Below are 15,487 nucleotides of genomic sequence, written 5' to 3'. Positions count from 1 at the left end.
TTGTGTAGGGTGTAAGAAAACGGTCTAGTTTTCCCTCTGTTAATTAAGAAGCCCTTTCCAGATTGTCTTTAAACACTATCTTTCTTTCCTTGTCTGTGAAATCATTCCTCTTGGTGCTCCCCGAAGGTTTCCCTCTTCAGGAGTTTTTAAATTCCGTCTACAAATGTTTAAGTGCCAGGCCCAAAGGAAAGGAAAGTAAACTAAAATTTAAGTAAAGGGTCAGTGATGTCCGAGGTACTCTAAAATCCATTCTTTCATACAGAGAGGAAGACAGAGCTCAGAGAGGTTAAGTAACCTGACCAAGGCAACGAAGCAAGTAGTGGAAACAGGATCCGAATTCAGATGGGAGCCTGTTTTCTATTCTCAACATTACAGTGCTTCTCACTTATGGTAGTCCTCTAGGGGACGCTACCAAGGCTGTTTCTAAAGATGAGGGAGGAGGGAAGAGTAGAACAGGAAAGCTCTAGTAACAGGATTGTGTGTAGGCTGAGGGGAAAATAAAGTTGAAGTGGCGTTCACACCACAAGAATGACCTGTCTGAGCCTCGGTTATTCCAGTCCACAAGACGAGTGAGGCACGAGCCACAGGGTATTCATTGTAAAGGAATTTTGTTCTTTTGCAGCAGATGGTGATATAGCTAGTGAGGCTCTGAGTTTGTCTTTTATGCAAGAAGTTACCTGGAAGATCCACAAAATCCCGAGACACTCCACACAGGACTGTTTCTTCTAGCAGCTCCTGCTTCCCCCGTGTGGAAGAACGCTGTTAAGTCTGACTGCCTTTGTTCGGTATGCGTCATGAGGCGCCAGCTCTCTTCATGTGTACGTGTGGCTCTGAGTGGGGGCCAGGGGTGGAGAAAAGGCCCTGATCCGTGGCTGCGTTCATCTTCCACCTTTAGGTAGTGTCGTTAGGTAGCAGACACTGACTTCCAGGGCAGGAGCTAGCAAGTTACTGTAAGGACACGGATTATCCCTGGGATCCAACCGCTTCCTTCCAAGTTGTTTTACAGCCTGCAGGCTCGGGAGGACGCACGCGGTGGCGAGGCCTCGGCAGGCCCCTTGCCGTGTGGCGCTGCTGGCCGGCGGCGGCCACTTCTGGAGGTGTCCAGGGAGCCGGGCTGCTGTCAGGCAGAGCCCGTGACTGGGGTCCTCTCTCCTCCTAGTGGCCTCCGAGGCCTTTGAAGACGACAGCTGCAGCAACTTTGTGTCTGAAGATGACTCAGAAACCCAGTCTGTGTCCAGCTTTAGTTCGGGACCGGCGAGCCCGTCAGAGATGCCGGACCAGTTCCCTGCGGTCGTGAGGCCTGTCAGCCTGGATCTGCCCAGCCCCGTGTCTCTGTCAGAGTTCGGGATGATGTTTCCGGTGCTGGGCCCTCGCAGCGAATGCAGCGGGGCCTCCTCCCCGGAATGTGAGGTAGAACGAGGTGAGTCACCGCTGGCGAGACAGCCGCTGGCGCCCATGCCGGACGACTCCCTGCCTCGGCAGCCGGCTCTGCACCGTCCTCGGGGACCCCCACCCAGTGCTGTGGTACGGGGCTCGGGGACTGTGCTGCTAGGCCGTCAACATGGATCCCGGAGGTTCCAGCTGCTGTTCTGGGGCACAGGCCCCGCTCCCGAGCACTGCTTCAGAACGCACGTTGGGTTCTGTGTCTGTCCTCACAGCCGACCTCTTGACAAACACAGGCTAGAGAGGTTTGTTTTCTAGCTGTCAGATGAGTGTGACATGTCATCTCTAAAGATAACACACAAAATGCCTTGAGCAAGAGAAGCAGATAGAGGACGCTCTGTGACAGGCACAGTTGGGCCGCACCAGGAGATCCCAGAGGGCGGAGTTGGCTTGGGCCCGGGTGACTCTTAGAATTGTCTGTACTCACTTAATAACCTTTACGTTTCTGTAGGAGACAGGGCAGAAGGGGCGGAGAATAAAACAAGTGACAAAGCCAACAACAATCGCGGTCTCAGCAACAGCAGCGGCAAGAGCCAAAGCAGCGGCGCCCGCGAGGGCCAGGCCTTGGAGAACAGGATGAAGCAGCTCTCCCTCCAGTGCTCCAAGGGAAGAGACGGGATTATTGCTGACATAAAAATGGTGCAGATTGGCTGACCCATCCAGAGCCCTGGCCCAAGTGCATATCAGTATTTATACCTGAAGCTGTATGGAGAACATTGTGCCAATAATCATTTAATATATGCCAAATCTTAAGCGTTTACTCTTAACTGCACTAATGAAGTTGTGACCTTGAGGGCTGAAGAGTTTTCTTCTGGGAAAGCGCCCTTGGGCTGGTTTTTCAGAGCAGAGGCGTTGTTGCGGTGGACTGTGACCAGGGTCACAGCCCTTGTGGAATATTACCTGTGACGGTGGTATGGAAGCAATAACTAGTTCCTGTGAAAGAACCAGAGGCAGGAAAGGGGCTGGGAAGCTGAGCCGACCCGGGGCCAACAGCCTGCTTCTCTTTCCCTTCTCTTACCCTCCCGCTAGGAAAATGGAGATGGTCTCTCCTTATCCCAGGGGGCCTAAATGAAAACACACAAGAACAAAACTCACATCTTCAGAACACACCTTTTTGACCCAGCAAAGGCTTAAAAAGAAAAAGAAAAAAAGAAAACCCGAGAACGCGATTCCTTTTCACCACCTCTGGTATTCAGAAGGGGCTTTTACAAAAGCATATATGCTGGGATACCCATTAGAAACGTTTTCTAAAAAGGTTGCCATGAACTGCACTTTTTGGGGTGGGAGAGGTGAATGCCAACGTGGGGATGGGAGGGATGGAGGGTAGCAGGGACATACCACGGAAGGCAGTTTGTGGCTGTGGGAGAGAAGAGTCTGTAGCATAAACCTTATCCTTCCTGCCAGCCAAGGGACTTAATTCTTAAGAGAAGTGCATGTGAAGAACGGTTGCCATTGTTATATCTAGACTGACAAGGTGTCAATTTCTCTGTAGGTTGTGACTTTAAAAATAAATTATTTAAGGGTTATGCTGCATTAGTATTTCTTAGAGGGAACTGTTCCTTAAAAGATAGGAAAGGAAGTAGGCATGTGTTGGCACAGGCTGTTAAATAGAAGCAATGAAGTCTGTTATGCTAATAGTAGTGTTAAGATTGCTTTTCTTTAATGTTTTCATGGTTACACATATTTAGAGCACTGTATTTTATTTGTCCTTTTTTTGTTAAGAAAACTTAGCATTTCTAAAGGGAAAAACAAACCCATTTCAAGTTGTCTGTGAATTTCTACACAGCTTATCTATTTTAGTCATTTGTAAATCTCTTCATACTGTAGTGTCTTCTCCTTTTTTAATGACTGATCCAGTATCCTAATTCCGAGGTTATTTTGTACTTGTCTTAATTCCTTTGAATGTAATAAAAATGGCTTCAGAAAATGCTTATCTTTCTGCGTCTTCAAAGAAACCCCGTGTTGCCCGTATCAACCATTCTAAGCAACCTGCTTGCCTCGAGGGGCACAGAACGCAGATGGCCATCCATCCTCCCTCATTTCCGGTTAAGGTCCCGGGACCTAATAAAGCCCGGATTACCAAGGTGTGAGTAGGAATTCTCCGTGGGCTGCTGCTAACGCTGAGCAGTAAGGAGACACAGCATTGGGGAAAAAGAAAGGTGATGGTGGTGGGGAAATGCATCTCCATCTCTGCCACACTGGGATCTCCTGGGAAGCTTAAAAAATACTGCTCTCTGGTCTTAACCCTAGAAAGCGGTATTCTTAATTTGGGGTACACCTGGGTATTGAACTTTTATAAAGCTCCCCCCAGGGGATTCTAATGAGCATCTAGCTGAGAATCAGACTTTCCTATGTTGGTCCAGCCACTAGTCTGCCATGTCTGTAGCACCTTGTGTGGAGCTCTAGTCTAGAATTCGGTAGTGTATTAAATTGTTCATACGTAGGTCTTAGATTTTTGAAGGCAGAGTTCAGGTCTTATTTCAGTTTGCACTCTGTACAATGTAGAGTAAAACCTTGGATTGTGAGTAACTTGTTCTGTGAATGTTCTGCAAGATGAGCAAACATTTCTAATGAATTTTAACTTGATAAATGAGCGATGTCTTGCAGTAGGAGTAGTATGTGATGCCGAATGTCATGACAACAACTGAGCCAATGGTGGTTCTCTCTCTGCGGGATTGTGGGTGATCGTCTCCCATGCTGTGTCTCAGGCATGGTGTTTGGCAGAAGTCAGTGACTTTTCAGAACATTCAGAGGTGCCTACTACCACTGGCACTAGTGTATTTTTTCTCACTTCAAAGCACCTATGGGACGGTCCTTTGCTTTTCTTTACAAGGGTAAGCTTAGCAATCCTTTGCTTCATTCTAGGTCAGGCTGCCTGCAGATACAGACCTTTCCTCTGCTGCCTTATTGCCAGTTACGTGAAATACAGTAGATGATGAGAGATAATACTGTAGTCAACATCCATGCAAATGTATACAATGGCCCCCATGCAGAAAAAGGTTGAAAAGAAAAGGGGTAAGAAGGAGGAGATGATTACGGTAGAAGTCATTGAGAAGTACGAACAAGGTAAGTGAGCGGCCAAAATTCAAGATTTTAGAAGTCTACGTCTGCTTCTTGTCTGCTGAGGAGAAAAAAAAAAAAATCCCTCACTTCAAATGAGATTAGGGAGGTATGTAAAATGTGGAAACTGCAAAATTTTGTAGAAAAGCACCACTCGAATAAGGCTGTAGCGGTGCAAGTGATGAATCTATTTAACAAGGCAATGCCACATCTCCATAAAATCCTTAAAAGGAGGCAAAAGCAAGTGTCATTGGATGGGTCCCTTGCTGCACAAAAAGAAAAAAGAATCCATTGAGCCAGTAGATAGCAGTGATCCATTTTAGTGAAAGTCGTCCTACACAATCACCACCCACCTCGTCTACATCACACCAGCCAGAAAGGTTTCAAAGGTAAGTGCAGATTTTTTCTTTATATTTGGTATTTCATTATTTTGTATTAAACTATATAAACATTTTTATAGGACTATTTTTGGTTTGTGGAATGAATCACCTGAGTTTCCATTATTTCTTACGGGGAAATTCACTTTGAGGTACAAGTGCTCTGGATTACAAGCATGTTTCCAGAATGAAGTATGCTCACAAATCAAGGTTTTACTGTACTGAATATAAAAGGTTCCAATCACGTGTTTAAAATCTACTTGATGCTATAAATTTTTCTTTAAAGAGCTACAGAAAATTAATCCACCTAAAACTGAAAGCACAAAATAGTTACCAAAGTGTAATTGCTGTGCTGAATATGAAACAGATTTTTTGAAGCATGACTCTTCATTTAGATGGAATGTACTAGATGAAGTCCTTTAATAATTTCTCTAGGTTAAACTATGCAGTTTTCATAAGTATAAAGATTTTATTTCAATTAAAGGAAGTAGAAATACAAAATAAGTTGTGACAATTATAAAGCAGAGACCGTGAAAACTTCCACCTTATTTTCAGGTGTTTAAAACCTTGAGCATTATTTCTGCTCCCGATGGGTTTTTCTGTAAACTGGGAATTCATACACAGCAGTAGTATCTTGGAAGTTGCTCCAAATGCAATTTCAATTACTATATATTAAACTGTCAATTGTATTTTTTTCAGTGTCACCATAAGAACAATTTAAGATTACTACCTTCAGTCAGCCTGATAAGCATTCCAATAATGAATTTATCTCAATTCTCTTCACATGAATTAATGGAGGACAGGTACCTAAGTTCAATGACCTTCATTGTTAACTAAGTTAAAATACTTCTTAAAGCTTTATTCTTTCATAACATCTGGGCCACAAGCATTGAAAGTCATAATACAGAATTAAAATCTGTTATGGCGACATGATTCATTTGGTAATTAGTTGCCCAAGATGTAGTCACAACACAAGCAAGTTTAACTTACAACATGCTCTGCGCCAAAAGATAAATATAAATATTTCGGGACTCTGTCAGCCTGCTGTTCTACCACGTGAGTGGATACGTCCTGTCCCTCCTAGCTGGTCACAGCTCTTTCAGCACAGGCATCTCACAGTGCTGAGTCTAACCTTTAGTCATCGGCACGTGCTTTTATACGAGGTGGCCCTTCAATGCAAACCAACTCCTTATACACACCAAACCACAGAACTAGGACTTCTAAGCGATTTAGGGTAATTCTGACTATATACAATTCTAAACACTGTGACCCAAGCACCAGATCCCACTGTGACATTTTTAGAGATTTAATTCTATTCTGAGGATTTCTGTCTTCATCCGAAGAGTTGATGTTTGTTAAGTACAAAATCCAGTAAATGCTGAAATCCTCATCATTGAAGTTGTGTTGTCTTGATAGGGATAACACTATTGAAGTCCAAGAAAAAAGGTCCTTCTTGTTTAGGCAAAAAAGTACTAGGAATGATATTGTAGATCCCAGCAGGTATATTTTCTAATTCCAGGTAGCAAAACCCACACCTATATGCAAGGTAAATGAGAAGTAAGTTTTACTTTACTTTTTATTGCATTATCTTCCTTACAAATTAGATGCAATCAAAATGCCAACATTACCTATAGTCACCGCTTGATTTCCTCTGAAAGCCATGGGGACCAGGATCTCCCACCACGGAAACTGTTACAACCTCAAATCCAACACTATATTGCCTGGCAACAACAACAAAAAAACAAACAAAAAAAAGACACCAGTTACTACTTAATAGTAGTATCAAATACATACCTAGAAATAAAGCACAGGTATATTATTAAATCAAGCACATGCTTTCTAAGCTTTAGGAGGAGGAAACCACTCTGAAAGGCATACTATTTTTACTCTTAATTATACAAAACATCATTTATATTTTTAAACTGAAGCTATGGAGATTAATATTAAACTTACTTTAGAAGAAACTTTTTACCACAGGCTCTCAATTTACCACTGTGAAATTTCAATGATAAAATAGTCTTTGTATGCAGAAAAAGTGGAAGGAAAGAGAAAGCCCTGAAATAAAACCTAAATTTACAAAAGTAATAAGCATACGAAAGGCATGAAATTCCAAATCAGTAAAGACAGGAATGATTTATTTAGATGGTGATGAGATGACAAATTTAGGGGGAAAAAAAACTGTCAAATTGTATTCACATCAAATATGCACTCTATGTAGATGTTAACAGTAATCCCTAAAAGAACTAGAAAAATACGGTAAAAATTTGATATTGGGGTGAGATTTCCTGCCCATAGCAAAATAAACCAGAAGAGATGAGTTTTACTTTAAAATGAAAATTTTTCTCTATGAAGAAAAAAAATCTGGGAAAAATACTTGCAAATTATCCTTATTCATGCTTACAATTAAGAAAAATGGGCAAAAGATAAGAACAGGCAAAGGAAAAAATACACACTATCAAACACTTTATCAACAAATTAAATACAAAAGGGCAACTGAATACCTTAACTCACCTATCAAACTGTAGAAAAAGAGCTTAACCACATGTAAAGGATTAGTTTTTTAAATAGTTTGTAAAAAGAAAAAAGGCTAGTTTTATTTAGAAATAAGTACTATTTTTATACTGTGTTTTAAACCTTTTTAAGTTGAAAAACAGAACACAATGTACACAGAATACAGTGCGTACAAGTAACCTGTGAATGAACACACACACAGGCTTCCACTATGTAGAGACCCTCTTGGCACCACAGAAACCCCTGTACAATCCTTTCCATTACAAATCCCGTCCCCACAAAGCTAACATTTAACACTTTCTTGCCTTTTTTTTTTAAAAAAAAGTACAATTGACATACATTATATCAATTTCAGGTGTGCATCAGTGGTTCGACAGTTCTCTACCTCATCCTCACCAGGGTAACTAGTCACCACATGTAACAACAATACCATATTCTCTGTGTTGTACTTTGCATCCTTCTGACTTATTTTATAACTGAAAGTTTGTGCCCCTTAATCCCCTTCACATATTTCACCCAATCTCCTTTCTTGCTTTTATACAGTCAGATAACCCAAGTGTGCCTCTTTCAATAGTTTCGTTTTGCCTGCTCCTGACTTCACAGAACTGGACTCAGATAGTTGACATTCTGTTATGTGTGGCTTCTGCTCAGCATTGTTTTTAAGACTTCGCCATCATGTTGTGGGTGGTTGTAATTTATTTTCGTTGTCATTCTATTATCTTCAGTGCCCCTGATGAACACTTGACTGGTTACAAATGGTTGGATCTTATAATGGCTTATTAGCCATTTGGGACCATTCCTCTTATGTCATTCCTATTCGAGTTATTTTTTTTAAACTGGATTTTTTTTATTAATGTAGCATATTTATAAATCTATGTGCTCTTTGTGTCTTGGTTAAGAAATTTTGCTTTATCCTGTAGTCATTAAGATAGATTTTACGTGAGAAAGCTAATGACGTTTTTAGCACACGGATACTCTATTTCAGCACGTTTGCTCAACACACCATCCTTTCCCTACTCCTCTGCAATGCCATCTTTTTGATTAATCAAGTACCTGTTCATGCATAGGTTTCAAAACCCTACTCTGTCCCACTAAACTCATTTTTAAGAAGATATTAATTTAAGAAGGTTACTTAATCACAAACCTTGGTCCTCTTAGCTCAATGAGTAATGGCCCGGTCTTTTCTATATGAAACTGGTAGATGGGGTTATTTTTGTGAGTTTCCTGGAAATTTCCACATCCTCCAGCACTCTGACCACTCCACTTTCCATTAATCTAATAAAACAAAGTTTCTGTATTAATAAAACTTCTCATTCTCCAGTTCTACTTTAAAGACTTTAGAAAGGGAATGATGTTGCCAAGCTGACAACAAAGGTTCCTTGTAGTTTGCAACCACTGATAAGGACAACAGCAGCTATTTAAGAACAGGGCACCACTGAAAGAATCCTAAACATGGGGGTGAAGCTGCAGCACCCCCTGCACCACAGAGACCAGGACAGACTGCCTTACAAGGAGAAGAGAAATAGACCCATGTGGAGGCCACGGTCTCAAGGCCAGCACAGCGTGGACAGGTCTCCCCTGAGTCTCCAATCCCTCCAGTGGCCAAGCAGTGTCCCCCAGTACTGTGGACTGCTCTGTAGAAGCCCCTGCTCTGATCTCACACCAGGAGGACTGCAGGGGAATCTGCAGCAGAGGAGGGGGTGGAGCTTGCAAAAACCAGTACATGGACCTTGGCAGACTGAATTCATACCTGCAGCGTCCAAGTAGTAATCTGCTCATCTCCAGAATCAAGTCCGGGGCACACTGTGACCAGGGAACGTGGAAAGGTGCAGATCCGCCTGATTTGGATGCTCAAACGAGTTTTGCCAGCCCTATAGCCTGGTTTGCCCATACCCACTCAAGGAGCGGAGTCACAGCTCCAATGCTGTAGAGAATGCCTTCCAGCCTGATCTGATCAGAAGGGCTGGTGACAACTCCTGGATGCTGTGCACTCTAATGGCGCTTTAGCCAAGTGGTAGGCAGAACCAACAGCTGTGAGAGCAAAACCAGAGGCCTTGTTTGGTTATGGAACTTGGTGTAGAGGTTGGCTTGTGTTAAGACAACAAAGAGCTGCATCTCCTGCTGAGCCCAGGCATCATCACTGTCTATAACCTTCAGGCTGTCTAACTAGGGAATCTAACTGGAGCACATGGAAGCTGCCTAACCCCATACCCCTGCTCACAGTGTCACCTGAACAAAGCACAGCTTGTGGCTTGCCCATCTGCAAAGGAAAACTGGGGGCCCTCTCTAGCCTAGGGAATTCAGTGCACATCCTGGCCTGATTCGGGTCCCCATATGATAAGCTGCACAATGCCTGGGTCCTGGCCTGTTGTCTAGCCAAAGCAGGGAAATGAATTCAGAACTGTTAAAATCTACTACTGATTATAGTAGTCCCCAGGTAGTAAGTAAACTTGACCCAGAGATCTAGGCAGCTGTGCAGCCACTTCCACAGCCTCATCGGGGAAGGGACCGAGCCAGCAGTCCTACCCAACTGTTCACAGCTAGTGGCCCAACGACCATCCCTGTCCTCAGAGGTCTAACAGCTGCTCTGCCCAAAAACAGACCATCATAGTGGGCCCCAATCTGCCAAAGGACAATACCAGCAGACACAACCAGAAACCTAAACTAAGCTAACTGGTAGAAAACTGTCCCTGCCCAAGCAAAGCTGTAAAAGTCTGCTAGAGGAGCCTTGATTACTCAAATGTGAATATTCACAAACATAAGAAATCAAGAACCACAAAAAAGCAGGTAAATAGGACATCACTATAAAAACTAATAATGTTCCAATAACCCTAAGAAAAAGGAGATCTATGAACGGTCAAATAATGGACAATCTTTAAGAAGTTTAATGAACTATTAGAACACAAATGATAGTAAGAAAACAATAAGTTTGACAAGGAAATCACAATCATCCAAAAAAAAAAGCACCAAACAAATCTTAGAGTTGAAAAATACAGTAATAATACAGTAATTGAAGAAATAGAGAGTTTCAAAGGTAGACTCAATAGTGCTGATGAAAGAATCAATGATCTACAGCATAGGACATTGGAAACTACCCAGTCAGAGGAACAAAAAGAAAAAATAACAATAAAGAGTGAAGTAAGCCTATAGGAACTATAGGACACAATGAAAAGAAACAATATTTGCACAACATAAATTCTAGAAAGAGAAGAGAAAGTATATTTAAAGCAAAACCTTCCCAAACCCTCGGGCAAGAGAGGAATATCCAGGTCCATGAGGCCCAAGTACTCCAAAGAGGTGAAACCAAACTGGGCTACACCAAACACATTATTAATTAAACTGTCAAAAGTCAAGGACAGCAAATGAAAAGAGAGAAGTTACATACAAGGACCTTCTGTAATAATCCTGGCATTATCTCTCAACAGACACTTTTTAGGCTAGGACAGAACAGGATGACATATTTCAAATACTAAAAGAAGGTAGCAATCAACCAAGAATTCTATACCTGGTGAAGCTATCCATTAGAAATGGAGGGATAATGGATTTCCTAAACAAAAGGCGAGGGATTTCATTACCCCTAGATCTGCCTTATAAGAAATGCTGAAGAGAGTTAAGTGCGAGTAAAAGAATGCTAATATCATAAAAAAATGAAAAGATAGTGTAAATCCCACTGGTAATGGTAAATATACAGTCAGAAAGTCTGGAATATGGTGATAGGTGATGCATAATTCACTTACCACTGCAGTTTAAAAGTTAAAAAAAAACTTTTGATACTACATAAACTTTTGATGCAGTATCAAAAAAATCATGTAAATTGTAACAGCAATAACCTAAAATGTGAAGGGGAGAAGTATAAAACTCTGAATTCCACTGTTATTAAGTCGTTATCAGTTTAAAATAAATTATTCTAAGTTTCAGATACTTTATGTATGCCTCATGGTGACAGTAAGGAAAAGTAATTACACAAAAGAACCCAATAAAGAAGTCCAAGCATACTTATTTTATACTAAAAGACTTCAAAACACGAAAAAAAGACAAGAGGATAGGAAATAAGGAAGAATGGATCTATAAAGCAACCAGAAACAATAAAATGACAAAAGTCCTTACCTATCAACAATTACTGTAAATATAAGCATTAAATTTTCCAAAATAGACACAGAATGGGGCGCCTGGGTGGCTCAGTCAGTTAAGCACCTGACACTTGATTTTGGCTAGGGTTGTGATCTGTTAGTGGGATCAAGCCCCACATCAGGCCCCACTGACAGTGTGAAACCTGCTTAGGATTCTCTCCCTCCTTCTCTGCTGCTCCCAAGCTTCTACATCCTCCCCCTCTCTCAAACATTTAAAATAAACAAACAAAAAAAAAAAAAAATAAGGAAGATCCCAAATAACCTTACTCTATGCCTTAAGGAACTAGAAAAAGAACAAGCTGAGCCCAAAGTTAGTGGAAGCAAGGAAATAATAAAGATCAGAGCAAAAATAAATGAAACAGATAACAGAAAAACAAAACAGATGAATAAAATTTGTTCTTTGAAAACATAAAACTGACAAACCCTTAACTAGACTGAACAAGAAAAAAAGGACCCAAATCAATAAAATTATAAATGAAAAAGGCTACATTACAACTGATAACACAGAAATTCAAAGGCTCAGAAGAGGACACCTATATGCTAACAAACTAGACAACCAAGAAGAAATAGAAAATCTGAACAGACCAACTACTAGTAAGGAGACTGAATCTGTAATCTAATGACCAATGAAAAAAAAGCCCAGGACCAGTTGACTTCACTGGTGAATTTTACCAAACATATAAAGAAGAATTATATCAATCCTTCTCAAGCTCTTCCAAAAAAATCAGAGAGAGCACTCCCAAACTCATTTTACGAGGCCAGCATTATCGGGATACCAGCAACAAGAAAGGACACTACTGGAAAAGAAATCTACAGGCTAATATATCCCTGATGAATACAGGTATAAACAATTTTTCTTAAGTTTATTTATTTTGAGAGAGCACAAGTAGGGGAGGGGCAGAGAGAGAGGGAGAGAGAAAATCCAAAGCAGATTCCATGCTGCCAGCACAGAGCCCAACATGGGGCTCAAACTCATGAACCGGTGAGATTATGACCTGAGTCGAGATTAAGAGATCACAACTGAGCCACCCAGGAGCTCCCCCCAGATATAAACATTTTCAACAAAATACTTAGCAAATTGAATTCCACTGCACATTAAAAGGATCATTCACCACAATTAAGTGGGATTTATTCCCAGGGATGCAAGGATGGTTCAGCATATGCTAATCAGCCAATGTGAGATGTCATAATAGAACTAACGAAAATCTTCTAACCATCTCAACAGATGCAGAAAAAGCATTTGACAAAATCCAACAGCCATTCATAATAGAAACTCTTCCTCAAGAAATGAGCCATAGACGGAACACATCTCAACATAATAAAAGCCATATATGACAAGCTCACAATTAACATACTAAATGGTGAAAAACTGAAAGCTCCTCTAAGATCAGGAACAAGACACGGATATCTGCTCTCACCATTCCTATTCAATATAATTCTGGAAGTCCTAGCTAGAGCAACTGGGGAAGAAAAAGAAAATGTATTAGAATTGAAAAGGAAGAAGTAAAATGGTCTCTATTTCCAGATGATATATTTTTATATATAGCAAACTCTAGAGACTCAACCAAAAACTTGTTAGATCTAATCAACAAATTCAGTAAAGCTGCAGGATAAAAATTAACATACAGAATATTAGTAGCATTTCTGTTAATGAATTTTCTGAAAAAAGCTGATCCCATTTACAGTAACATCAAAACCAGATCCTCAGAAATAAATTTAAGGAGGAAAGAGCTCTCATCTGAAAACATTCTATCTAATAAAAGAAATTAAAGATGAGACAATAAATCAAAAGGTATCCTATGTTCATGGACTGAAAGAATACTATTAAAATGTCAATACCACCAAAAGCCATTTATAAATTCAATGCAATCCCTATCAGAACTCTGACTTTTTTTTTTAATACAAACAGAAAAAAACACTCCTAAAATTTACATAAAACCACAAAAGACCCTGAATAGCCAAAGAAATCCCAAGAAAGAACAAAGCAGGAGATCTTAAACTTCCTGATTTCAAGCTATACTATAAAGCTATAGTTATCATAACAATCCCAAACATATTTGGTCAATTAATATTTGACTAGGGAGCCAAGAATTCTTCCTCAAATCTTCCCAACACATCTAGCACACTCTGCAAAACCAGTCTCAAACTCTACTTTCATCATCTACATGATGAACCCTTCCCTAATGACCAAAGTTTGCATAATCTTTCTTTGAACTCCAGTTCTTCCCACAGAATCACTAAATGTTATTCACTAAAGATATCATATTCCAACCCAAACTGCAGGCCACTTACATTTCCCTTGGGTTACTATCAAGGCCAGAATGTTTAATTGTCAAATGTGAAGAATAAAGTGAGAAAAGGAGAAAAAGGCAAAGGAATTTTAAGATTTTTCTGAGATTATGACCCACAGAAAGAATTCTCTTACCTGTTTTGATAAGGTGTATGGTGAAGGAATCTTTGAAAAAGTAAAGCTGCAGGCTGAATATACCTAAATTAAAAAAAAAAAAAAATTGAAAAAATAAATTTAAAAACATTTTGTACTGATAAAAGTATATACTTACAAAAATACCAAAACGATAAAAGAATGTATTGGAAGACTGAAAAATTAGGTGGCACACATAAAAGTCATGATTCTGTACACAGCCTAGTTATCAAGTCAAGTTTAATGAACTGGGAACTGAGCAGCTGGGGTTCTTGTCCTGGCTTTCCATGTGTGTGACTCAGGGCAATTTCCCTAGGCCTTGGTTTCTGCATGTGAAGAGTAAAGGGATGGAAGCAGTTCCCCAGTGTCCCTTTCATCACTAAAAATCTATTCAAACTAAGCTCCCTTACTGATGTGTGGGGGAAAAACCTATGATGCAGAACAAAATTATAGCAACCTTCCCAGCTACATGAGAACAGTATATTTATAAGCAATTGATTCCCTTTCACTAAGTTCAAAGTCATGTTTTTTTGTCAATGAAAGTATTATAGAGGCTAAAGAAGTTCTTAACTGCTTGCTCTGAAATAGAATTTATTAGTCCAACATACCACATTATCTCAGGACGAAACTATTATTTTGAAAACTAAAATGTTCATTCAAAATAAAAACATTACTTTTCAAAAGCATTACTTTCTGCAGGAAGCATCATAATTTAATACTGAATTGATATACAGATAAACACACAAATTTATAGAGGACAATTTTCAGATAGATAGTTTTTCTATAGCTAATCTCATTTATGAAGCTGAGCATATTATGTACGTTTTATTACCGTGTTCTGCCACTGTATGTTGGTTTACTCACCCGGACAGTGTAATGGATTGTATTCTGTTTTTCATACTGAGAAACCACTAATGTAAAGGTATGGGTCCCAGGCGTGGTCAGCTTTATCTTAGTCAAATAATGAGGGCTGTTAATTCGAATGCCATCAATGTATGGAGGTGGGTCACCTACAAATAAGTAGGTTTACAGAAAAGGACACTTTAGTTTCTGCAGTTTTTAAATTTAAGTTTTATAATTCATGATAGGAAAAAAATGGATGGACATCCCCCCTTAATTGATTCTATCTTTAAAATATAATGGTACTAAAGAATTTAAATTTCAATCTAAAAATTTATAATTAAACAGTTTAAAACTTTAATTTCTCGTAAGTAAAAGGAATCTTTTGGAATACATTCAACGAGGTATAAAATAATCCCTAGTAAACCCTATGTTGCATTTTTCTCTAATAGGGGATTTTAAAGTCAAGATTGGCTTTTTTTTTCCTTTGAGGAAATGTTTTAAGATACAAAGAAGTATATAAAAATATACTTCCCACCAAGAGATATAGTCCCCACCATTCATAACTGAATTCACATTTTTTGTCATAGTAGATTCTTTATAAAACAAAGTCCCTTTTAAACACCACCCTTAGTCCTACTCTGTTCCGCTCTGATAGATTAGTGGTCTTGTCAGATGTTAACACACACACATCCCTAAAAATG

General features: G+C 39.9%; 2 protein-coding genes across 3 annotated transcripts in view; one reads left to right on the top strand and one right to left on the bottom strand.

Annotated features, from left to right (window-relative positions):
• The window catches only part of SH3BP5 (SH3 domain binding protein 5), a 72,143-nt gene extending 68,771 nt beyond the window's left edge, over positions 1-3,372 (top strand). The window contains exons 8-9 of the mRNA XM_039242230.1: positions 1,160-1,420; positions 1,895-3,372. Coding sequence (XP_039098161.1) covers positions 1,160-1,420; positions 1,895-2,097 — 464 coding nt within the window. The 3' untranslated portion in view covers positions 2,098-3,372. The remainder of the gene's footprint in view (positions 1-1,159; positions 1,421-1,894) is intronic.
• A 2,352-nt stretch (positions 3,373-5,724) lies between these two features.
• The window catches only part of CAPN7 (calpain 7), a 41,489-nt gene continuing 31,726 nt past the window's right edge, over positions 5,725-15,487 (bottom strand). Inside the window, exons 17-21 of one of the 2 annotated variants that reach the window (XM_039242228.1) lie at positions 14,808-14,953; positions 13,947-14,009; positions 8,536-8,666; positions 6,509-6,601; positions 5,725-6,415 (exon numbers count right to left, since the gene is read on the bottom strand). In XM_039242228.1, the coding sequence (XP_039098159.1) occupies positions 6,271-6,415; positions 6,509-6,601; positions 8,536-8,666; positions 13,947-14,009; positions 14,808-14,953 (578 nt within the window). In that variant the 3' untranslated portion in view covers positions 5,725-6,270. The remainder of the gene's footprint in view (positions 6,416-6,508; positions 6,602-8,535; positions 8,667-13,946; positions 14,010-14,807; positions 14,954-15,487) is intronic. The other variant, XM_039242229.1, reaches the window with a different exon arrangement.

This window comes from Hyaena hyaena, unplaced genomic scaffold, assembly GCF_003009895.1.
Source record: "Hyaena hyaena isolate Hyena2069 unplaced genomic scaffold, ASM300989v1 scaffold_210, whole genome shotgun sequence".
Taxonomy (NCBI): domain Eukaryota; kingdom Metazoa; phylum Chordata; class Mammalia; order Carnivora; family Hyaenidae; genus Hyaena; species Hyaena hyaena.
Note: the sequence above shows the minus strand (reverse complement) of the source record. Positions and strands in the feature narration are given on the sequence as shown.